At 35.6% G+C, this 26,329-nt stretch overlaps 1 protein-coding gene across 4 annotated transcripts in view; it reads left to right on the forward strand.

Moving 5' to 3' along the window:
- The first annotated feature begins 663 nt into the window (after positions 1-663).
- LOC148947899 (uncharacterized) overlaps positions 664-26,329 on the forward strand; it is a 38,976-nt gene continuing 13,310 nt past the window's right edge. The window contains exons 1-2 of one of the 4 annotated variants that reach the window (XM_089095528.1): positions 664-802; positions 15,722-15,902. In XM_089095528.1, the coding sequence (XP_088951654.1) occupies positions 15,857-15,902 (46 nt within the window). In that variant the 5' untranslated portion in view covers positions 664-802; positions 15,722-15,856. The other 3 variants (XM_089095530.1, XM_089095529.1, XM_089095531.1) reach the window with 3 other exon arrangements.

Consider the following 26,329-nt stretch of genomic DNA (forward strand, 5'->3'; position numbering starts at 1 on the left):
TCCAAAGGTTGTGATTTGACAATCCAGTTTTATAAACCGGGTTTATGAACTTCTTTGTTCCACTGATAACTCTCAATCGTGTTTTAAGAATTCGGCTTTGTCAGTGGAAAAGGCCTCATATAATCACCAGAGCCTCGTTTCCAGGCACCGGGTTCAAACACGGGTTGCTATCGAGTTCTACATCAAGCGTTTCTAGGGTTGCGGGTTCAACAGGAATCCGCTTCTAAGCGTTTTCAGCTGCCGGGTTCTCCTCATGTTTGAACCCGGGTTCCTTGAATCTGGAACCCGTAGAAATACCAGGTTCAAACCAGAGTTCTATGTTTATTGACAGTAAGTTCAAAAGTGGCTAACCACCCTGAATTCACAGCCCATGAAGTTTGCTCATTGGGATCCCAAACAGTTGATTTTGAATTGAAAATCAAGTATTTTGCAGTAGGCATGAATACATGGCTAATTGTAGAAAAGACAGATAGCCCGAGTAATTGAGAGGGTAATTCTATTCCTCAGCATCAAGCGTTTTCATCTGTGAAGTTTCAACCCCGTGTTTTCCTTGAGAACCCGCTTTGTAAAAACGCTTGATGCACTAGACGAGAACAACCCGTGTTCGAACCCACTGAGCCCGAAAACGAGGCTCGGATTTCGCAAATGAAATGGAAAGTTTGCCAAAAAATTTGAAATTGTTCTAACATGAGCAGAACTCAGAAGTTCTGATGGTTCCTACTTTGATGAGAAACTTTATTAACGCCGTGGAAGCCCCGCATGAGTTCTGTTTTGGGTCAGAACAGACATCAGGTTCAGGAAGGTGAACATTAAAATGGTGACAATAATGAAATAGGCTAAAATCTTTGAAACCAACATGAAATTAACCATTTTGTGAAAATTGTAACCTCTTGTATCGTTTTACAATAAGAAAAAATTGCGTACAGCCTCTCAGTAAGCTATTTCAATGAGCAGCTGTATTGTTCAATCAGGGAAACTTTAAATTAATTACCATATTTTGGAAGCAGGAAGCCTTTTACAATAGAATATTCCACCTAGGGCATGGGCACCCATGAGGGGGGGCAGAAGGGTGGCTGCACCCCCCCTGGCTGGATGATGGTGTCATATATTTGTATTAATTTAAAAAATGGTAAATATCTACCAAATCATATTATTGAGTTAGGAATAAAGTGAATACACCATTTGATGCCTTTTTTTATGCTGATTACCAATATAATAATCATTTCTATTGGAAATGAATTTCTGCCCCCCCCCTATAGGCTATACCAAACCTAACCCTGAATTGGCATTTATAGGGGGGGGCTGAAATTCATTTCTGATAGAAATGATTATTATATTTGTAATCAGCATAAAAAAGGGCATCAAATGGTATATTCACTTCAGTCCTAACTCAATAATATGATTTGGTAGATATTTACCTAAACAACTTTCCACAGAATAAGTTTTCAAAGAAAAGTAAAGAGCTCTTTTAATTCAAAAATGGGCAGAAATAAAGTCAAATAATCTTCCAAGTATAAAACTACCACAAATCAATATCAACAATTCAATGAAACTCAGAACAAACAGAAATTATTATAAATTGCTGGGTCAAACTGAAAACAAGCAAAAAATAATATTACTAGGGCTGACAAGCCCTATGCTTTCTCAAACCCAGAACATAACTTATGTTTTACTGAAATAAAAACAAAAAACAAATGACTGTGGATTGTCAGTTTAATTTACCTATTCTGATATTTACCTTAAAATAAAAAATTGGTAAAAAAAGTGAAAAATTTTTTTTTTTACTTATTTAAGTAAAAAAAAGTGAAAACATTTATACATATTTTGTTTTCAGTCAAGTGCAAATGAATTTCTGTCTCATTTTGAGTTTCATTTATTTATTGATAGTCATTTGTGGTAGTTGTACACTTGGATGATTACTTGACTTCATTTATGCCCATTTTTGGCTTAATAGAGCTCTTTACTTTTCTTTGAAAAGCTTGTTTTATGGAAAAATTTTTTTTAGATGAATTTCTGTTTTTTTTTTTTTAAGTCATTTTCATGAAAAAAAATAATATTTTATATCTTTTCATTTTTTTTTCTATATAAATCCATAGTTTGGCATAATTGTGGAGGTTTACATGTCCAGTATTCCTAAAGACATAGTTGCTGGACTGTTCTATTATGCTGAACAAAATAGTTGTCTCAAAATTCTGACTAGATATGTTTGGGAAATAAATCAGCTTAAGAGATGGGCTGATTTCCCTCCAATCTCTTTCTACTCTTAGAAATTACCCTAGAACTTTTAATCTTGAATCAAATTAGCTTCTTTAAATGTTTCAATAATGTTTCTAGCTATTATAGAGTGGTGCTGCCTATGATATTGCTTATATGCCTTTTTGAAAACCTGCATGTATACATTTTTTTTTGTTTAATTGGAACACCCCCTAAACGCTTCCTAGAAGTTTCACCTTAATAGAAGTTTCCTAGAAGTTTCCTTAAGCATCATTAAGTTATAGTAACTGTAGTTGTAGTACTAAAGGTATACACATAGTGCTTTCTGGCCAGTTTAAAATCCCCCACACCTTACTTGTAAAGATCTAAATAATATAAATTGGTCTCAGGATATTGCTTTGTCACCTTTTTGAAAGTTCACATGCTCATAGTTTGTTTTGATTTAGTTCAACGTCCGCCGAAATTTTTCTTATATTTGATTACTAAAGATATTGTTATATTCTCTTTGGGCTATTGGCTAAAAAATGGCTTTCTCACAATTTTGATCGAATATTTTTGGGGAAAAGAGGATATCAGGGAGAGGGGGGGTGGCTATTTGCGCTCCATCATGCTTGACTCTTAAAATGAAACCAGAAGTATGCATTTCCAATCAAATGAGCCACCTAAAGTTCAAAAGACCACCTCTTAATAAAAACCTTAGACCCCCAAGGGACATAAACTAAAACCCTTATCCCCATACTTTTGGGGGTTGTGTCAATCCCGATGGCCGTGTTATGAGATCTTTGGACTATTATTTAACAACTGGCTATCTTAGAATGTTTATCGGATACATGGGGGGAAAATAGCCTGTAGGGGGAGGGGAGGGCGTTATTGTATAGTTGACCTCCGATAAATTTGACTCTCAAAAATTGCAGTTCAATTTCTGATTTCTAATCCAAAGAGCCCCCTCCGATGTTTATACCCTGTTTCCATAAAAACCTTAAATGCCCTTAGGGCATATCTTACAACCCTTGCCCTCAGGACCATGAGGAGGTTCTCATCCTCAAAGACATAATTTCTATACTTTTAAACTACATCAAACAAAATAACTATCTTGAGATTTTGACTGGAAGTGTTTGGGGAAATAATGGGCATAGGGGGGGGGGGGTTGCCCTCCAATCACTTTTGACTATTAAAGAAGGCACTAGTCCTTTCAGTTACCAACCAACTGAGCACTTTTTGAAGTTTCTATGACAACAAATGGCCATCTTAAAATTTCTATCAGATGTGTTTCTGGAAAATACAATGTGTGTGTGTGTGGGGTGGGGGGGTATTTGCCTTCTGATCACTTAACTCTTAAAAAGAACACCATAACTTCAGATTACCAATCCAATGAGCCCTATTTGAAGTTTATAGCCTACAACCACCATTTCTACAAAAACCTTATATGTCCCCAGGGCATAACTTACAACCCTTGCTATGAGGTTTGTGGGGGGGGGGGTCATTCTCAGTCATAATTTCCAGACCTTAAAACTACACTGAACAAAAAAGGAATCTCAAAATTTTGATTGGATGTCTTTGGGAAAGTGATTGACATGGGAGAGGGGGAGATGGCTGCCCTCCATAGCCTGCAAGCCAAATTGGGTAAAATTCTACTCTAGCTACTTTTTGCTAGCCTATCTTTGAAAGGGGTTAGGTTAGGGAAATGAAACTTTTAGGGATGGGTTCTAAAGACCAGAGTATGTCATGGAAAGGTATTTTGAAGTGCCTACCTCCACTCCTTTTAACAGAGTCAAACTCAAAACAAGCAGAAATTAAAATGAGTAGGGTCCTAAACCTCATGCTTTCTAAAAGCCAGAATATAATTTGTACTAGGCCTATACTAAAAAAATTCAAATGAATTTACTGAAAAAAAATGTGCATTGTCAGTTTAATACACATATGCTGATATTTATTCCTTAAAATCTGAATTAATTTTTGATTTCTTAAAGTTATAAAAGTGAAAACATTTAAAGAAATTTTTTCAGTAAAGTACAAATTATATTCTGCGCTTTTAGAAATCATGGGATTTAGAACTCTACTCATATTAATTTCTACTCGTTTTGAGTTTGACTCTGTTATTTATTTCAATTTTTGTTTGTTTTGGGTTTCATTTATTTATTGATACTGATTTGTGGTAATTGTATGCTTGGTAGATTATTTGATTCTATTTTTGTTCATTTTTTGGTTTAATGGAGTTCTTTACTTTTTTTGGAAAAATATATTTTGTGGGAAAAGTTTTTTTTTTAATTAATATCTGTTTGTTTTATATTGACACAGTCTTTTTCAGGGATAAAGACTAAGCCTCTTCTTAAGTTAAACTACCACCCCTTCCATAAAAATCTTAAATACCCCCTGGGCATAACTTACAACCCTTGCCCCTAATCTCTAGGGTTTGTTTCAACACCAGAAGCCTTGTTATATAATATTTAGACTATTTTGAATAGAATGGCTATCTCAAAATTTCTATAGGATGCATTTTGAGACAATACAATGTGTGTGGGGAGGAGGGGATAGCTGCCCTCCAATAACTTTGACTCTTAAAAAGAGCACTATAGCATCTGTTTACCAATCCAATGGGCCCCTCCAAAGTTTATATGACCACGCTTTCTATAAAAAAATCTTATTTTTCCAAGGACATGGCCTACAACCTTTGTCCTAGAAACTGGAGAGATTTTTTATCCTCCAAGACATCATCTCTAAGCCTTTGCGATATGTTACATAAAAGATACATCTTAACATTTTTATTGTAAGTGTTTGATGAGACAATGGACGTGGGAGGGGGCATTTTCCCTCTGATCATTTTCGACTAATAAAAAAGGCACTAGTCCTCTCAATTTCCAATCAAATGAGCCCTTTTTGAAGCTTCTACAACAAAACATTCTATAAAAACCTTATATGCCCCAATGGCATAACTCAGGCTCCTTGTCCTGAGGGCTATGGGGGAGGGGAGGGTTGTCATCCTCAAAGACATAATTTCCAGACCTTTCAAATATGTTGAATAAAATGGCCATATCAATTTGTTGATCAGAAATGTTTGGGGAAATGATGGGCATGGGGTGGGGGTGATTCTCTCTCGAATTACTGTTGACTATTAAAAAGGGCAATAGCCCTCTCAATTTCCAATCCAATAACCCCTTTTTGAAGTTTCTATAACAATGCTTTCTATAAAAAACATCATATGCCCCCAGGGTGTATCTTAGATTCTTAGTCCTGAGGGCTGTGGGGGGTGGGGGTTGTCTTACTCAAAAACATAATTTCCCGGCCCTTCAAATATGTTCAACAAAATGGTTATATCAAAATGTTGATTGGAAGTTTTTGGGGAAATGATGAGCTGGGGGGAGGGGCATTTGCCCTCCAATCACTTTTGACTATTAGAAAGGCACTAGCCCTCTCAATTCTCAATTGAATAAGTCCTTTTTAAAGTTTCTGCAACAATGCTTTCTATAAAAACCATATATTCCCCCAGGGCATAACTTACAACCTTAGTCATGACTCATGAGGGCTCTGGAGAGGGGGGGTCTTCCCTAAAAGTTCCTAAAATCGATTGAAGGTCCCTAAAGTCCATTTTTTTGCTTTGGTTTAAAGTTTTGTATCCTGAAGGCTACCAATACCTGTGAGTATGTGGTTTTCAGTATTTTGTTTCAATTGAGATTCTTGGAACCTGTTTTTACTTGTCTAAGAAAGACAAAACTTTTTGTTGCATAGACTACAGCGTTATTGTATTGACAGAGTAGACAGACTAGTAACGAATGGGAGTGACACCCTTTGCCTCTGGAGTCTATAGGCCAGGAGGTGGAAGGGTTCGGTTGGCTTTGTTAATTACTTCAAAAACTTTTCTGGGTGTTGCTTTGTTGCATAAAGAGGAAAGAAAAAAAAATAAGAGAATGACTCCCAAGTACACAATACAAAGGAGGTGGTGTTAAAACCAGGTTTCTTGCATGATTTTGAGTTTACATTTGTTTCTTGAACTATTAGACTACTTCCTAGTGCCCTTTTTTATTTGAATGCATTTTTGATAATAGCCTATATATTTTTCTACTAACTTCTTTTCTTTCTTTTTTGAGGTTTAGGGTTTGAAGTTTCAGTTTAAACAAGAATGGGAAAGTGCAAATTCAAGGAGACTCGGTTGGAAGAGAAAGATGCGTCAGCACACCAAAGGAAAGAGATGTGTAGATTGGTCCGGGAGATCTGTTCCGTTTCTACTGTTCTATCTGCAGTACATCGCTTGTCTGCCATAAGGGCTCCTATGCTTCATTGCAGCACATCAGAACTGCTGAACATAAGAAGAATGTTACCATAAAGCTTACGCCGAATCCGCTTCATTTCTTGGCAGCATTTTCCATGGACAGTGGCAAATCGACAAAACTGTCTATGCACCTAGATGCTTATGTCGTGTGGGATGAAATAACAGTTGCAGAAATTAAATGGGCTCTGAAGATGATCGAGTGTGACTGTTCTGGGAAATCTGCAGATGGAATAGTAGATGTATTTGGAAGACTGTTCAGAGATACAGTGGTCAGAAACTTCTCCTTTGGGTGAACTAAGCTTTTTTTTTTTTTTTTGACCAAAGCTCTTGGACCACATTTTCGGAAGATTACCCTTGTTGAAGTCAGCAACAGTTATTAATTATGTTGTCACGTTTGACAAAACCACAAACTCCAAAAGTAAGAAAGAGCTTCAAATGACGATCCGATTGTTGTCCAAAAAGATAAAACGAGTGGTAGAAAGACATCTGAAAACTGTGTTTATTGGACATACCATAGCTGAAGACTTGAAGTCAGAAATAGTCAGAACAATCGATGAGAGTGGTTTATCTATCTCTAAGCTACTAGTGCTAATTTTGTTGGTCCAAACAAGAACATAGAACCTGTCCGACTGATTGACAGTGAAAATCTTGAATTGACAGGTAGTGAAGTTCTCCTTTATATTGGTACCTGCAAGATCCATTTGGTAAACAACGCTTTTCGGAAGGGTTTGCAGGAAATCCGCAAGAATTGTTTCGATCTGATCATCAAAGTGTACCACTTTTTTAGTGGCTGGCTGGCTAGACAAGAGGAGTACAGGAAGATTCAAGAGAAAACTGGCGTTCCTAAGTCTCGCTTTTTGGAACACTTACCCACCAGATGGTTAATTATAGGACCTGCCGCTTCGAGGCTAAGGAAACAGATGCCAGCTCTGTTTGAGTATTTTTTTGTCTATATTTCAAAGAAAAACCCTAGTCTTATGAAATAAGATGCATACAAAGAAATCATCTGGCTGATCAAAAAACTGATCATGAAAGCAGAGTGTCAGTTTGTTGTGGATAGTTCGAATCTCTTCACACATTTCACCGAAAAATTTCAATGGAAAAGTCTCTAGTGCATGAACTCTATCCAGAGCTGGAACTCCTGGTTTTGACATTGGCTGGACAAATTTTAAAGCCTGAAGCGACAAAAAACTTAGGGATGAACTAATGGTTCAGCTATACGAAGATGAAGAGAACGCGAGATATGTCATTAAGCAAATACTCTGCAGATAATTTTTGCAGTTGTTGAAAGTGTTAACTTTTCTGTATCCCGATGAAGTATCAAAGCCAGTTTCTGCTCAGAGTTTATTATATATTGCCTGGAAGTTACCCATCGTGACGCAAAAGGACATGCTAGTTGACGAGTTTAATCTAGTCCAGTTATCCGGGCTTCCGGATCAATGACAAGTGGTACAACTTGATCCAGGGAGGAAACTATCCAAAATCGTCTCAAGTCTTAAAAAATGTTTTGACCTTTCACACGGGTCTACTGGCATTGAGCGGGGTTTCTCCCTTTCTGGGCGAGCTCTCAGCAAAGAAAGAGCTATGATGAATGAGTAAACTTTGAATGCAAAACTGTTTGTCATAGATGGGTTGGGCAGCTTTGGAGGACGTGCGCAAAATGTTGTTATGACTGAAGACTTAATAAAACTGGCCAAATTCGCTAGAAAGAAATATTATTTGTACCTACAGCAGGAAAAAGCCTTGAAAGAAAAAACCGAGAAAGAGCGGCAGGATTTGGAGGCCAGAGGATGATTGAGAGAGCAGTAGCTTGCTCAAAGCTCTTTGAAAAGACAGACAATACAGACTTTCGAAAAATCTCTCAAAGACAAAAAAGAAGCGCTTAGTTCCATGGAACATGCCGCAGACGATTTGATGGAGGTAGCTCATAAGCAGCTGAAAAAATACCTTGTAAAGAAAGACATGGTCATGATACAGCTAGTGCAGGCCATAATAGATGGGACTCTGTGAATGCATACTGAACAAAAAAAGGGAGCTGCTACTCTTGAAACCGCCCAGCAGCAGTTAGAGTAAAAAAAAACAGTTGCTGATCACATCTCTTTTCTACCAGAAGACAGGGCAGAAAAGTGGAAACAATTATGTTGTGTGATCTAGTTACCCGTACCCTTATCTCTCATAATTTTTTTTTATCTGATCTTTTGTATTAAAAAGTAAGGCGTTCAGAATAAGAAGAAGAAAAAAGCTCTCCCCATTACATGATGATTCTCAGGTGGTCTGTTTCATAATTATTACTAGGCCTCAGATCCTGGAGAGATGTCTGCAAATGATCATTCCCATTTTTGTTTCCTTAGCCAAGCGTCATTTGCTGTTGTGTCACCGCTTTTTCTTTCTAAAGATTCCTGAAAATTGAGTTTTTGGGGTCCAGAAGAGTCCCTAGAGATGTCCCTTTTTTGACTAAAAATATTTTCGACATAACACCTTTAAATTAGGTGTTGTTTTCTTAGACCACACTGCCGTTCAAAGACAAACAAATAATTTGTTTGACTAAAAATAGGTCCCTAAGTCTCTATTTTTTACCACTTGAACCTGTGGCAGCCCTGTGAATGAGCCATTAAGCATCTCTCTATGATGTTCTGGTAACCCACTGGGCCTGCTGAAAAAAAGAAAATAAAAGGGAGACAGATCAGCTCTACCAATGCAAAAAAAGTGGTTTTCTTTGTTGTTCAAGGAGGGGGTTTGTAATTTCACTGGACTAGGTTTTCGACCATGCTGATTGCAATGGTACACTTTTCATTTTGGATCTGAGGTCATTTTCGAGGGGCTTCAGGCTTTTTTTTCGAAATCACCATAAATTTCTTTTCACAGTAAACTTTTACTTTTAGGACGAACCGAAATAATAGTTACCATTCCTGAATCAGTGTCACATGGCCTTTTTATTTCACAAGACAGTTTTTTTCTAAACGCGTTTTTTTACTTTTGGTTACTATGGACTGTTGTTTGCTCTTTACTAGGTTGCAGCTACCGCTGTAACCATGACAATCCGAAGGATAAGGGGTGGAAGTTTTTGTATTGCCAGAGAACCAACAACTGGTACTGTTTTTGTAGAGAAACTATAATCATACTATTTTTATTTTATGAAAGTGTTTTCTCCAGAAGAGTTATAACCTAATACTGTTAGGCCTACCCTTTTCAATTTCTTTTTAATGTTTAAACTTATAAATAAAAAATGTTAACCTTACATTCTAGCCTATTTAAATGCAATTATTCTGCCTCACAAAGCTTGTCTTAGTATCGATTCAATGTATCCATGATTAGAGTCGGTTTGTGAGTTCAGGGGCGACCTCAGGGGGAGATAGTGGGGATACATCCCCCCTAACTTTGGGAAATTCGTCCTGTAGAGTCTACATTCTTATAGATTTTTAGCAATACAAAAGGATAATGTATACTGTAAATCTTATTTGTGATGAGGGTTTTAATCCCATTGATTTAGAGTAATGTATGCACAACAAGTAGGTAATGTTTGACGATCTCCACACGAGAAATTTTGTTTTATGAAAATGGATCTAAGAACAATCCCAGGCTGCTGCCAAGTAAGCCACTTGTTGTTATAACCTCGGGCCCCTAAGGTCGTTGAAGTTCATTTAAAAGCATATGCTTTTTCAGGGTTTATACAGAAGTCTACGCTCCTGTTTGTTAATTAGTCGTCCATCATTTAAAAACAAAAATTAACAATTATAGACTTTTTGAAAAAGAAAACAGTTGGCTGATAGCACATCTTGGTTGGTTGATACAAACCTTAGTTGGAATGGGAAATGATTAAAATACTTAAGGGGGCAAGGTTTTGATGGAGCTTCATCTATGAGCAGCCAGTTTCAAGGTTGTACTGCTATACTCCATGAAAGATTTCCCTATGCAGTTCTTTGTTCACTTTGCAAGTCACTCCTTACACTTAGGCCTGTGTCATTTCTACAACATACCTGTTATAAGAACTTGTCTAGGAACTTTGAAAGAAGTAATTAATTTCCTTAGAATTTCACCTTAACACTCTGCAGTTTTCAAACAAATTTTTCAAGAAAGTAATTTTATCACAGGGACAAAAAGAACAAGATTGAACAAATTTTGTGGGACTAGATGGGTGGAGGACTTAAAAGCAATCATTTTGTTTAAAGAGATGTTCATTACTAGGCTATTAGTGACATTCAAGAACATCCTAATTCACATTCTGAATCTTCAAGCAAAGCTTATTCTTTGCTATCTGCTATTGAGAGATGCAGTTTTGTTGCAGCTATGATTACTCTCAGTAAAGTTTTTATTCTGTCTTACAATTTGTCGACATCTTGACAATCGGAAACTAAAGATCTCGTGTACTCTCTCACACACGCTGCCGATCTTAAGAGCAAAGTTAGAGACATGAGAGAGAGGAGTGAAGCTATGTTTCATCAACTTTTTACTTAAGGGACTGAACTCTGTCAAGATTATGAAATCAGCATCAGAATGCCCAGATGAACTCTAAAGCAAACTTATGGGAATAATTACGCAACAGCGTCAGACGATCCTGAAACGAATTACCGACTTTCTGTGTTTATCCAATTTATGGACTACTTTCTGCAGCAGCTGCATCAGCGATTCCTTAGTCATAGAAAGTTGCTGGAGTCACTGCAATACCTACTTCCTCAGCGCTGTATTTCTCTCGACGAAGAAAAACAAAGGATATATCGGATACTCTGACTAGTTTATGGTATCTTGATGCAGACAGCTATGGGGGAAGCTTGCAAGCTGAGTTAGCTCTTGGGAGGAGAATGTGAACATTTTTTCCGCTTGTGTCACAATTCCCGTCACTACGACTACGGACGAGCGTTCTTTTTCTACCCTGAAAAGAGTGAATTCTTACACCAGGGGTGCCTTGGTCAGAAACAGCTTAATGAATTGGCCGTATTATCCATACACAGGGATGTTCCAGTCAATGCAGAAGACGTTTTGGATAAACTAACCCACAACGAAAAAAGGCGGCTTGATTTGTCTTTATAATTACATATTTACAGTTGTTGTCTCAATAAAGAATGTACCTTATATTATAAAAATTTATTTTTCCCTTTCAACCAATAATATCATCCCTCAGTCAAAATACCCATCCCCCTCCGAAATTTATCGTTGGGTTCGCCCCTGTATAGGTTAAATATTTTCTTTTAACTCTGTAATACCCCATGATCAAGGTGTAGGCAGTATGTTCAAAGTTTAGCCTTAAGTTTAAAATGGATTTTTGGTAAATTTATAATTTATTTTATGGGAAGGTGCCCAACAGATATTGTTAAGAAATCTCTATAAAATTTAAGTAAATATCCATTTTGGCTAAGTCTCCATATTAGGCTTCACTGTTGACTATAAGTCCATTCAAAATTGTTTGATTTGTATAGGGCTAAAATATTCCAGCTAATTACATACTTATAATTATTTAACTTTAGACAAATCCAAAAGTGAAACAATCCATTTTATAGGTGCTATAATAGAGAGTTTTACTGGGATGTAACTATTGTAAGGGTGATTATTTGTCTGACTACTGAGCATCATGCCTATACAGCTGGTGGCCATATCTGGCATCATTCTGGGGTATATTGGTATAACTGCAATGGCAATAATTACTGGATGTGCAAAAAAGATTGAGTAGGGAATCAATTGGTATATTTCTTTCTTAGTAACTGTTTAATGTTTCAACTCTTCATAGGGAACTACTATAAAATTCTGGAAACTATATTAAAATATTCTAAAATACTTGCTTATAGCATTCCAAAATGCACACTGCTTAACTCCCCCTCCCCCCTAACGTGCAAATATATAGCCTAAATTATATACTTGTTGCATTTTCAAAATGTGGATCTTTTCTTCTTACGAATTTGATAGTAAACAGGCAGTATTAAGAAAGGATCTGTGCTATTGAAAACACAAAGAATATATATATTATCTGGGCTATACAGTTGTGCATTAATTGTTAGGGAAGTTGTTAACTGACAGTTTTGATTGGATGGGGGAAATAAGCCTGTGAGTTTTACCACCATGACAGTTGAATTCCCCCAGTTAAGAAAAACACCATTGGATTCAGTTTAATGTTCTTATAAAATATAGCGGTCACTGCTTTCATAATTGATTCTTTGCCCCCTCCCAGTCAGGTTAGAAATAACCCTAGAGTGTAGAGAAAAGGTTACTGATTTTTTTGGCTTGTCAACAGAATTTATGCTTAATTTTCATTAACAGCTAGGTCTTAGCTATTCAAAAAAAAAAAAAAAAAATGAAGTCTCCTGTAATATTTAGAAGTGTGTCTGATCCCATTAGAAGGGTGGGCATTAGGACACAATCAAGGCCGTACCCAGAGGGGGGGTTAGGGGGGTTTGAACCACTCCTGAAATGTTTTGTTGACTCGTACGAACGTAACAAAAATGGACAGAAACAAATTTTGTATGCGTTTTTTGAGGTTTTTTTCGTGTACCCCCCCCCCCCCCCGAAAAAGAAATCTGAGTAAAATCCCCTCCGACAAAAAATCCTGGGTACGGCCTTAGACACAATCAATGATTTGTGCCACTAGATGAGTAAAACCATGCAAAGACTTCCCAAAAAGGACATAAGTGCCTTCTTCTTTTCATCCGAAGATGCCCAGATGTTGAAAGAAAGAAATTAGGGTGGGTGAGACTGACTAAAATCTTGCACATATAACACAATATAGGAATATGAACATTAATAAGTTGTAAAAAATTTACAAATTAAATGATTGCAAAACTGAAAACATATTATTATTTCATTTCAAAAAAAACCGGTAATACCAAAGTTTTTTTTTTATTTCAATATGAATAGATAGATAAAAAGACCAGGTAGCAAAAAATCAACAAAGTCAATTCGACATTAAATTCACACAGGTTAAAAACTGCGTGACATAATTACAATCATGCTTTGGAATTATAATTTTTTTCAAAAGCAGAATTAAGGCCTGTTTTATGTCTTGTATATCTTACAAGACAATCGGATGTACTTGGGAATTTATGTTGCTGCTTTGCAGCAACAATTTGGGGCTTTGGGAACACTCAAAGGTGTTATGGCAAGTATAGTATCTAAAATATGGTATTCCATGGTTTTTGCAAAGATTTTGGTTTTGGTTAGCAAAGTATATGTTCCCAAGCCACCATAGATAAGAAGACTTTGTTTACGTAGATGCAATTGCTAAGGCTCTAAACTGAATCTTTGCGAGCAATTCGGGTTTCCAAGATATCAGACAAAAGTGCAGCGCTAGTCAACAGTCCTCTAGGGGAGGGGAAGATATAATTTTTGTAGATATGATGGAGGTGGTAGGGATTCTGAACCTTGAAAAAGCCATCAGTAACTTTTCCCAACTTATCTCTTACCCAAATATAGCATCACCTTATTTTTATCTTCAAAGGTTAGACGTAACTATTTGTTACTTCTTGTCTATATTGTTACTTTGTAAATATTTGATACTTCATGTAAATAGTACTGCTGTACTATTTCATGCAGAAAAGGCCTTCAGAAGTGTATAACTTTTGACCTGCAATTAAAATTTCATCAGCACACTCAGAAGACGATTTTCAAAGCATCCCAGCTCATCATGCTGCTTAGCCAAAGTTTGAAACACTCAAGATAAACAATTTTCGTAGCACTCTGTAAGTGGCTTGTCAGACTTAAAATATGGTATATGAATATGATTTAGGGACCCCACAGTCCCCAGAAACCATGAAATAGTAGGAGTCTGAAACAGTGGAGTCTGTGGGGTATATACATAAAGCTGCATTAATTCACCCATTCAGTTTAGTCAAGTTGGCAAATTTTTGTTGTTTCTGGTGACCATGATGATGAATTTTTATCTAAAAAGCCTCTAGCACAACAAATCAGGCAACATTTTTGATCACCCGTAGCTACTTTATGGGTTGCCGTAGGCTAATTTGCTGCAGATTAAACACTCGGCTTGTTCGCTGTTGTCGTGGAGCTTGTCTGCAATAAGCTGCTTGCACATCTGGTGCAGCAGTGTTTAAAATATATATAGTTCAAAAAATAGTTTATATGAAGCTATAGTTGAATAGTAAAAATAGTTGAATTTAAGTTATCAAGTTTTTTGCAATAGATTGCATCAAGACATGGCTTATTGTAGAAAGAGAAAAGCCAAGACAGATAGTCCAAGTAATTATGGAGGCAAATGTTTAAATAGCTGTGGCACGGGTAAATGGCGTGAGTAAGTATGACTCTCTTATTGGACACATACTTGTTTGTTAGTTTTTGGAAAGGTACGCCTGCCAAGAGTCTCAGGTATGTTGACCAAGAATTTAGAATTGACATAGGACCTTTAGATTGCCTGGAATGAGAGGCAAACAAGGCACGCCCGCCTATGATCTTAAGAAGGTTGGCCAATAATTTAGAATTGACACAGGACAATTAATTCACTTGAAATAACAGGCAAACAATCGTTTAAAGCCATCTTCATCTTCCAAATAGTACATATTCGTTGCCTAAGTTATATAGTTTAAAATATAGTTCAAGAACATACAACTTCTATCAAGTAACTAAAAAGAATACAATACATCATAACATTTCTGTTTAATGAATGTTCGCTTATGTGGGTGAAAGATCCAAGATTCAATCGATAAAAACCATGATGTCTAATCGACATCATGGTTTCGCAGTTAAGGTGCATGGAGCATGGAGGCGCAGTTAAGGTGGGGAGAGGTTTTTTTTATTATTTGGAATCCACAATGAATTATTGAGGCTTTTCTTTGGTGTGTAGTAGACCAAGAAGAAACATGTGAGCATAAATAAATGTAGGGTTTAAACTTTAGGTAACGTTTTTTTCTGGATAGGAATTTATTGGCAATTCTATCGGCCTTTGCTATTGTTTTATATCGTTATCGGAACCCAAAAATCCTTATCAGTTGGGGCTTAATATTAACAGAGATATCTACTGCATTATTCTCCTTACAAATGCTATCAATTGTGTTACCTGCATTCGTTGGGATACCTCCGCTGAATTCCTCTAGCAGGGAAAGCTCATACACAAACTTCCACCAATTCGGATTACCAATTTGTTTGAAATAAGAAAAGGCAGATTAATTCCATAACAGTACCTTGTATTACACAGCAGGCAATCAGAAAAATTACTCTTGCACTTAGTTTTTACTTTCTATTAATGAAAGTTATTGCTACTTACTGCTTATTTTTTGTTCCATTACTATCGTTTATGCATTTTAGGAACATTTGCTGACATTCTGTCTTACAAAAGAGGAGTTCTCTACTTTCTTTGCTGGGTAGCTTTGAATATCTCAGATCACTAAGTGTATTGTTACCATTTGGAGAAGTATTAGAAAATTGATATTAATCCCAAATATGATAGAACCAGCAAGCTATTCTGAACCTCATGTTGTCAAAAAAGGTAAGTTTAACTCTTTTATTGGCGTAGTTCTTTAATAAATATTTAAATATATAGCTTTGCCTGTAGTAAAGGCCAAAAGGCTTTAGTTTTTTTTTTTAGAGGCACTTCATATGGAAGTGGTGGTCCTATAAACTTTGGAGGGGAATCATTCGATTAGAAATCGGAAGTTCTAGTGCCTTTTTTAAGAGTTCAAAGTGATCAAAGGGAAACCAGACCCCCCCCCCTCTACACCCTCTTTTCCTCAAATGCATCCGATCAAAATTTTGAGATAGCGATTTAGTCAAAATAGTTCAAAGATCAGATAACCAAAACTCTGGGGGTGACACCCCCCAGAACCAGGGAAAGCGTTGGTAGAAATGCCCCAGGGCATATAAGATTTTTATGGCAGGGGTGTTCGTATAAATTTCAGAGGGGGCTCGTTTCATTGGAAATTCAAAATTCTATTGCATTATTCAAGAGTGAACAGCGATTGGAAGGTAACTATCCTCCCTCGCACACCTTTTTTTCCCCAAATGTATCTGATCAAAAGTTTTTAGAAAGCCATTTCGTTCAAAATAGTCCAAAGATCAGATAACAGAAATTTCGGGGTCGACAAAACCCCCCAGAGCCCAAGGGCATATAAGGTATTTATGAAAAGGGTGGTTGTATAAACTTCAGGGGGGGGGTAATTTGATTGGAGATTGGGTTGGATCGAAAGTTCTGTTTCCCCTTTTCAGAGTCAAAAGTGATTGGAGGGCAACTAGATCTCCCCGATGCCCTCTTTTCTCTAAATGCATCAAATCAAAATTTTTGAGATAGCCATTTTGTTGAAAATAGTTTAAAGATCAGATATCCAAATCTGGGGTTGGCACCCCCCCCCCCCCAAGACCAGGGCACGAGCTGAAATTTATGCCTTGGAGCCATATAAGGTTTTGTGGAAACTTCAAAGGGGACTTGTTTGATTGGTAATTGAAAGATCTATTGCCCTTTTTAAGATTGAACTGTGCTCAGAGTGCAACTAACCCCCGCCCACGCCTTCTTTTCTCCAAATGCCTCTAATAAAAAAATTTAGATAGCCGTTTTGTTCAAAACAGTCCAAAGATCAGATAACAAAACCTCCGGGGTCGACAGAGCCCCCCAGAACCCGGGGGCAAGCGTTGTAAGTTATGTGCTGGGGGCATATGAGGTTTTTATGGAAAGGGTGGTCGTATTAACTTCGGAAGGGGCTCTTCCGATTGGAAATTGAAAGTTCTAGTTCCCTTTTTAAGATTCAAAAGGGACCTGGGGGTAACTAGCTCCCCCTCCCCCTCCCCTTTTCCCCAAATGAATTTGATTTTTCTTTAGAGAAAGTCATTTTGTTAAATATAGTCTATGTATCATATAGCAATACCTTTCGGGCTGACACAGCCCCACAAAACTCGGGTTCAAGGGTTGTAAGCTATTCCCCAGGGGCATATAAGGTTTTATGGAAAGGAATGATCGTATATGCTTTGGAGGAGGCTCATTCTACTGGAAATTTAAAGTTCTAGTTCCCTTCTTTATTAGTCATAAATGATCAGAGGTCAACATCCCTACGCCCTCTTTCCCCCAAATGCACCCGATTAAAAATTTGATATAGATATTGCGCTCAAAATGGTCCGAAGATTATCTAACAGTGTCTTTGAGGTTAACCCACACCTCCCCCCAAGCTTTGGGGCAAAGGTTGTTGGTGATGTCCCTGGGGCATGTAAGATTTTTATTGAAAAGGTGACACTGTAAACTTTGGAGGAGGCTTATTTGATTGGAAATTGGTAGTTCTATTTTCATTTTAAAGAGTCAAAAGTGATCGAAGGGAAAATAGATCCCCCCTCCCCACGCTTTCTTTCCTCCAAATTTACCCAATCTAACTTCTGAGGTACCCATTTTGGCCAAAATAGTCCAAACATCATATAATAATGCCTTCAGGGTTGACACAATCCCCAGAACCCAGGGCAAGGGTTTTAAGTTATGCCTCGGAGGCATATCAGGTTTTCGAAGAAGTGATGGTCATATACATTTTGGAGGCAGAATTTGATAGAAAATTGAAAGTTCTAGTTCCCTTAGAGTCGAAAGTAATCAGTGGACAACTAGCCCCTCACCACCACGCCCGCTTTTCCCCAAATACATTCGATCGAAATTTTAAGATAGTAATTTTTTCAAAATATTCCAGATAGTCAAATAACTATGGTTCTGATTTTGGACCCCTCCCTTCCCCCCTCCAGCTCTCGGGGAAATTGCTATAAATTATGCTGGTTACCCATCATGAACATATAAAGCTTTTATGGAAAGCCTGGCCGTATAAACGTTGGATGTGGCTCATTTGATTGGAAATCGAAATTTCCTTCACCCTTCTTAAGCGTCGAACATGATCAGAGGGTAACCTCCCCCCCCCCCTCGCACCCTTTTTCCCCAAATGCATCCGATTAAAAATTTGGAATGGCTATTTTTCTCAAAATAGTCCAAAATTCAAATAATTGTAACTTAGGGGTTGAATAGGGACAAGGGTTGTAACTTATGCAAGTTGCCCATCGTTAACATGTAAGGTTTTGTGGAAGGAGTGGTCTTATTAACTTTCGGGGGGAGTCATTGGATTGGAAATTGAAACTTCTAAATTTTTATAGGAGTCAAAAGTGATCAAAGTTCATCTTACCCCCCCCCCCCCCCACATCCTCCCCCTTTTCTCCAAAGGCCTTCAGTCAAATTTTGAGATAGCACTTTTGTTTAAAATAGTCCAAAGCTCAAATAACTATGTCTTCAGAGTTGAAACTCCCCTCCCCCCTAGGCCCCAGGGAAAAGACTGTCAGTTACGCAAGTTGCTTATTGCTACTTTGATACTTTGTTTACTTTGATACTTTAATTTACTGATTGACGTGGCAGATTTTGTTACGGGGCAAGGGGTGTAAGCTATTCAAGTTGCTTATTGTTACTGTGATACTTTGTTTACTTTGATATTTTGATGAAATTTTGGTGTTGCAAAAAAAAAAATTGATTTTGAAATAGGAACTTTGACAAACTTGTAAATTTGGCTATCAAAAACAATCAGAAATTAATTGAGAAACAAAATTATACGAAAAAGAATTTTTCAAAGAAAAGTAAAGGCCATATTAAACTTAAGATCAGTAGGAATAAAAACCTACAATAATTCAAACTCAAAACGACCAGAAATTACTATTAAGAAAGAAATGAAACCCGAAACGAACAGAAATTAAGTAACCAATCATAGCAGACCAAGATATAACAGGTACCATATAAATGAATATATAAATCTTAAAACGAGTAAAACTTAAATTTAATATGCAAATCAATCTTAAAACGGGCAAAACAATCTTTTATTATTAAAAAAAAAATAAAACCCATAACGAACAGAAATTAAATAAACAATCGTAGCAAACAAACGTACGTTAGATACTAATATAAATGAATAAATAAACCTTAAAACTAGCAAAACTTAAATTGTGCATGCAAATCAAGCTAAAAACGAACAGAAATTGTTACAAACAGGAGTTTCGCTGCTGCCTTCTTCCCTAAATGTAGAAGTATAAAGCCTTCTGCATCATTGACGCTTTACTGAAAATGAGTTATATTACAAATATTTTATTTTACACATATTACAACATCGAAAATAATATAAAATTACAATGAAATAAGATCTTGAACTGATGAGCTTTCAGCAATAGATATCATTATATATAAAATCGTTCAAGACACATAGTTTTCATTGTAGCGCCAATGACGCAGTAGCCTTTAGACTTTTACAGTTAGCCTTCTCCAAGTCTACTTCTGTTAAATTTATGTTATCTTCCAACAAGTTAAAACAATTTCAGATATTTTTAAAACTAGCTCCTGGACTATCCATATTATTTGCGTTTGAACGATGCAATTGGTGGAAAGCAGCCAAATGCATTTTATACTAATACGTCTGCTTCTACTGGGAGTTTCGTTAAGAGCATGTTGTCATGTCAGTTAATAATGATTTTTCAATGATTAAAAATGTTTAAGAACTGATATTAGCAGTTGCAGGCTTTGATTTGCTAATGACGGAAGAAAATCAGCCAAATTTTTCATGAAAGGTAGTATTACGTGTAGGCTGAAGTCCACAAGCAGAATCCCTATGGTAACTCAGTTGGTTAATACACTGTTTGGCTATACGAAATCCATGATTCGATTCCTGAAGCATCTGCTGATCTGTTGTAGACTGTACAGGCTTGAATATTATTATGGAGACAAATTGATTAGCGGGAATATTGGCATTGAAACAAATAAGAAAATAAGAAAACAAAAAGGAAAAAAATAGCTACTAAGGCTAATTGAAAAAAAAAGACTTTGAATAAGTATGGTCATATCGATTGCAAATCAAGATGCTAAACCAAGGATAACCTACACCGCTTCATTTTGTTTGAAAAAAAAAACTCCATTATTGTCCCTGTTGAAGGTCTCATGCCAGTTTTCAGAGAGGCACTCGAAATTAAGAAATATATATATATATATATATATATATATATATATATATATATATATATATATATATATATATATATATATATATATATATATATATATATATATATATATATATATATATATATACATATATATATATATATATATATATATATATATATATATATATATATATATATATATATATATATATATATATATATATATATATATATATATATATATATATATATATATATATATATATATATATATATATATATATATATATATATATATATACAAAAAATAGCTCTTAGTTGAGAAAACTGGAGAGATCATTTTTCTCTACTAAGAGCTGAACCCATTTATAATTAACTTGTTAAATCAGGTTTTTCTCTGTCACATGGCAACATTTTGCAACCCAATAAAATGTCATGAAACCAGATTTGACAAAAAAAAACATTAAATAAAATGAGCTCAGATTTAGTAGGTTGAATTGTGATTCAATGTCGGATTTTTATTACACCCTTTCACCATTGCATGGAAAGGGTCTCTTATTTTAGTGGTTGCGTTTATGGTTCGTTATTATTTATTTTAGGGGTGGTTTTTATTTTTCTATTTTTGCACTGAGGATCAGGTCTTGGTGGAAATATTTGAACTGTTTGGCTGGAACTATCCTCGTTTTTCTTGTTTACACATGTCTTTTTCTCATCTGGTCATGCTTAGTCATTGTGGTATCAGAAATTATTCACAGCCACATAGTTTTGAAAAAAGATCTGAGGGGCTTTATAAAAGCCATCTATGCCTTATTGCATGGCCATGTGTGTCTGTTCTCATTTTTCCTTTTTATATTCAAACAGTAATACTCCCAAGTGGGCATATTTTAATTTGGAGCCTTTCATCACCCTTTAGTTCTGCCATGATATATATAAAAGAATTATATATATATATATATATATATATATATATATATATATATATATATATATATATATATATATATATATATATATATATATATATATATATATATATATATATATATATATATATATATATATATATATATATATATATATATATATATATATATATATATATATATATATATATATATATATATATAGAGAGAGAGAGAGAGAGAGAGAGAGAGAGAGAGAGAGAGAGAGAGAGAGAGAGAGAGAGAAAATTCATTTTTATTAAATATCAATATTCACAAAAAAAAAACATATCAAAAAGACCTACCATGTGAAAATCTATACAGATTTGTTTGTGGCAGGACTCGCTATTTTACTCACTCATATATATATTGAAAAAAAAACTTACTCATATATATTGGGAAAAATAATAATAATAATAATAATGCAATCACATAAATAAATAAGAAATAAACCTCAAGGGAACTGCAAACCAATCCTTACACAAGACAAAAGACAGAATACAGCCCCCCCCCCTCAGCCATCCCTATTCATTAAGAAATTCTTTAACCTATTTTTAAAAGAGGACACACTCTCAACCATCCTAGTGCTTTCCGGAAGACTGTTCCATACCGAAAAACCCACATGCATAAACATAAAACTAGACCTAGCATTGTTTCGTCTTTCATGTACCAGGTCCGTAGAATTCCTTGTATCATAAGAATGGTATGCAGAATTCGAGGATAAAACATTACAAAAATAATTAGGTGCTAATTTATTTAAACACACTGATACACAAAAATACCTGTCTGATATTCCCTCAACTGCCCAACATTTCAAATATTAAAATGGTAATAACAATCCATTCTACTTTCACAATTTTCAAAATCACCGAGCAGGCGCAGTGCTTTATTCTGCACAATTTGTATCCGTTTAAAATTTACAACAAAATTACTAGCCCATACAGAACAACCGTATCAAACAGTTCGTGGTAACGAACTGTAAGTAAGGAGCGACCCGGCTCAATGGTAACCGAAACTCTAGAAAACGATATTTTGATATCAAATAGATAAATCAAAAGAAACAAATTTTAATGCTCATTTTAAACACACAAGTTTCATTAAGTTTAACTCTTACCCATCAAGAAGTTAAGCGCCTGAGAAAATTTGCCTGATTTTGGAAAAAAGGTAAAAACGCACCCCAGACGTTATAGGACTTTAATAAAAATCACCACCTCAGATTCAGCATATCAGAGAACCCAACTATAGACGTTTCAAGCTCCTATCCTCAAAAATGTGGACTTTTGTGTTTTTTTGCCATAATAAATATCACGGGGTGCGTATTTATTTGTTTGTTTTTTTTTTGTTTGTGTTTTTCCAGGGGTGATTGTATCGAACCAGTTGTCCTAGAATAACGTGGGAGTGCTCATTAGAATGTTAATTGAAAGTTATAGTTCCTTTTTAGATTGACCAAAAAAAATTAAGGGCCATTTGACCCCCTCCCACGCTCATTTTTTTCCCAAAGTCACCTGATCAAAATTTTCAGGTAGACATTTTATTCAGCATGTTCGAAAATATTATACGTATGTATTTTAGGGTGACTTAATCCCCCTAAATTCCCGGGGGGAGGGCTGAAACTTATGAATTTTACCCAATGTTAACATATAATATTGGTTATTTGGAAGTATACAGACGTTTTCAGGGGAGATTTTAGTAGAATGGCCCCTATTGACAGGATCCCTCACCCCTGCTGCCACCTATAACTTTTTTTTAACACCAACTATGGGCATAGAGTCCCTAGGGGAGATGGATTTCTGAGAAATTGATTGCGTAATCAAAGTGTGTCAATTGATTTACATAATCGCTAGGGGGAATTATTGATTCACGAAGGGGAAATTAAGAAACACTAAGGCTTCTTTTAATCTTAGGTCTGAGGGATAAACGTTCTTTAGGTCAGAGAGAAAATTAATATTCTATTTTTAAATAGGGCTTCATTGATCTTTAGTGTCAGGAATGATAGATGACATCACTTGTTATCATGGAATTATGCGGGAGTCTAAAGAGATAGAAATTCTATTTTTAAATACGGCTTCACGGAGCTTTAAGTCGGAGAGATAAATTGATATTCTAACGAAACCTAATAGTTTAGCTAGGAAAATTTATGAGATGAAGAGATTAACGTAGGAAAGGGTTTCCTAGAAATTTGAAATGTGAAAGCACAGAGATGCCAAAAAACAAAAGGAACACACAGAAATTACTTTTAGGGGATTATTTGGGCGAAACGGTTTTAGACAGCTTATGGGATTATTCACTTGTTATCTTGGAATTATGCGGGAGTCTAAAGAGATAGAAATTCTATTTTTAAATACGGCTTCATTGATTTACATAATCGGCGGGGAAATTATTGATTCACGAAGGGGGAATTAAGAAACATTATGGCATCTTTAATCTTAGGTCTGAGGGATAAACGTTCTTTAGGTCAGAGAGAAAAATAAATCTTCTATTTTTAAATAGGGCTTCATTGATCGTTAGTGTCAGGAATTATAAATGACATTAAATTAATATAGAAATTTTGTTTCCGTATGCTTGTAGGATTGTACAAAACTAGTGCTATACTGAAAACATAAAATAATATAGGAGTTTTGGTACAGTAAAAGCAAACCAATCAAGGACACTTTTTACAGAATAAGAATATTATAAATCCCCTTTAGGATCAATCAATTTTAAGATAAAGCAATAATCCATTTTAGGATTTTGCTTCCTTTTTTACGTTTAATTTGGTATCACCTCTGCAAAATGGCTTAGTTTAATGACTGGCTCTCGTTTTGGTTTCTGAAAAGGACATGTCATGATTAGTTTGTACACAAATTCGAACTAAAGCCATCTTGATACTATTAGGACTAAAGACTAACTTTAGAATTTGTATCATTGCTTGAAATTCACTGTTGTATAGGGAGAAATGATCGGTAATAGGCTGTGAAGTAGTAATTTTTGTCCGTTTTAAGTTTCAACTTCGCTCTTTACTTCCCTCGGGAAAACTTTTTTTTTTTAATTAATAATAGTTTATAAACAAATTTCGGCTACACATTTGCACATTATGGGGGTGGGGGTAAAGTATAGCATAGCATATATTAACCTAATCTTCAACCCCAAACAACTTTGCCCCTTCAACCCCAAAAACCAAAGTTTTAATATTGTAAACAGAGTGAGGAATCCCAGTTTGCAATGGTCGGCATAGGAATTCTCCGTTGAAAGAACCTGCTTGACTAGTTTCTTTTATCATGTTCGCCATACAATATCCCGCGTGTTGCCCGGCTACTAGAACACTACCTCAATTCTTTATAAATACGCCGTTCATGCCCCGTTTTTTGTATTTTATAGCCAAAAGTTTTTCAAGGTTTTGGACTCTTTTTTTTTGGGTTGGGGGGGGGGGTTATCCTTGTGTTGTAAATCTACAAAGACTAAGACAATCGCGTGCATCGACGCCATATTTTCAAAAATCTCGTCAGCTTGGGTTCTGAAAGGATCATCATGGCTAAGGACAAATCTCGGCCTGTTGTGTAGACGCCCGCTGAGGGGGGGGGGGGTAAGGGGGGAAAACCTCATTTTTAAACAGGAAGACATCAAACAACCTTATATGAATAGTAAAAACAAGAAACTTTCCCATTTATCTAGCTAAAACAAAAACCCTGGTAGAACTTGCCCCCTTTCACCCCTTCTTGGGCAATTTTCCGAGGGCGTTCATGACCTCTTTTAACCCAAAAAAAAAATTTTCAAAGAAACTGTCCTGTGATGAAAATTTCTAATCAATATTGATTTGTAAACGAATACTGTTATTCATATTCATCTGAACAGTGAATTATAAGCATAGGCAGCGCAATCGCGCTGCCTAAGTAAAGAACGATGTTGGCGCAATGTATTATTTATTATTATTAATCAAAAAAACTTTTTGCACAAAATAAGTTTTTTCAAAAAAAAGTGAAGAACTCTATTAAACCAAAAATGAACAAAAATAGAATCAAATAATCTACCAAGCATACAACTACCACAAATCAGCATTAATAAATAAATGAAACCCAAAACAAGCCGAAATTAAAATAAGTCAAACTCAAAACGAGCAGAAATTAATCTGAATAGGGTTCTAAGACCCTATGATTTCTAAAAGCCAGAATATAATTTGTACTTTACTGAAAAAATTCAAATGAATTTACTGAAAAATCTGCATTGTCAGTCTAATATACATATGCTGATATATATTCCTTAAAATCTTAATTAATTTTTGATTCCTTAAAGTTTTAAAAGTGAAAACATTTAAAATACTTTTTTTAAGTAAAGTACAAATTATATTCTGGCTCTTAGAAATCATAGGGTTTAGAACCCTACTCAGATTAATTTCTGCTCGTTCGAGTTTGACTTATTTTAATTTCTGTTTGTTTTGGGTTTCATTTATTTATTAATACTGATTTGTGGTAGTTGTATGCTTGGTAGATTATTTGATTCTATTTTGTTTATTTTTGGTTTAATGGATTTCTTATCTTTTTTTTGAAAACTTATTTGGCGCAAAATGTTTTTTTGATTAATTTCTGTTCGTTTTATATTTACATAGTCTTTTTTCAGGGAGAAAGAGTGAGCCTCTTCTGAAGTCAAACAACCATCCACGGTTGCCCATAAGCTGATTTCCAGGGGGGGGGGGTAAACCTGGTCTAATTGGCACTTTTAATGCTATTTAATAGAAATCTCAGAAATCTCAAACGCCCCGAGGGTTGTGGGGTAGTGTCCTCCAAAAACATAATTTTTATCTGGAAATCAACTACGTTGAATAAAATGGCTACCTCCAAAATTTTGATTGGAAGTGTTTGGGGAAATGGTGGGCGTAGAAGGTTTGTTAGTTGCCTTCCTATCATTTTCGACTATTAAAAAGGACGTGAGCAATTCCAATTTCCAATCAAATGAGCCCTTTACGAAGTTTCTACGACAACTCCTTCAATACGAAGTTTCCTGGACTAAAGGAAAAAAAAATTATACATTTTGCCAACATCGTTCTTTACTTGGGTATCGCGATTGCGCTGCC

This window comes from Artemia sp. Qi Xiang Cuo, chromosome 10 (genome assembly GCF_049724085.1).
Source record: "Artemia sp. Qi Xiang Cuo chromosome 10, ASM4972408v1, whole genome shotgun sequence".
In the NCBI taxonomy this organism is placed as follows: Eukaryota; Metazoa; Arthropoda; class Branchiopoda; order Anostraca; family Artemiidae; genus Artemia; species Artemia sp. Qi Xiang Cuo.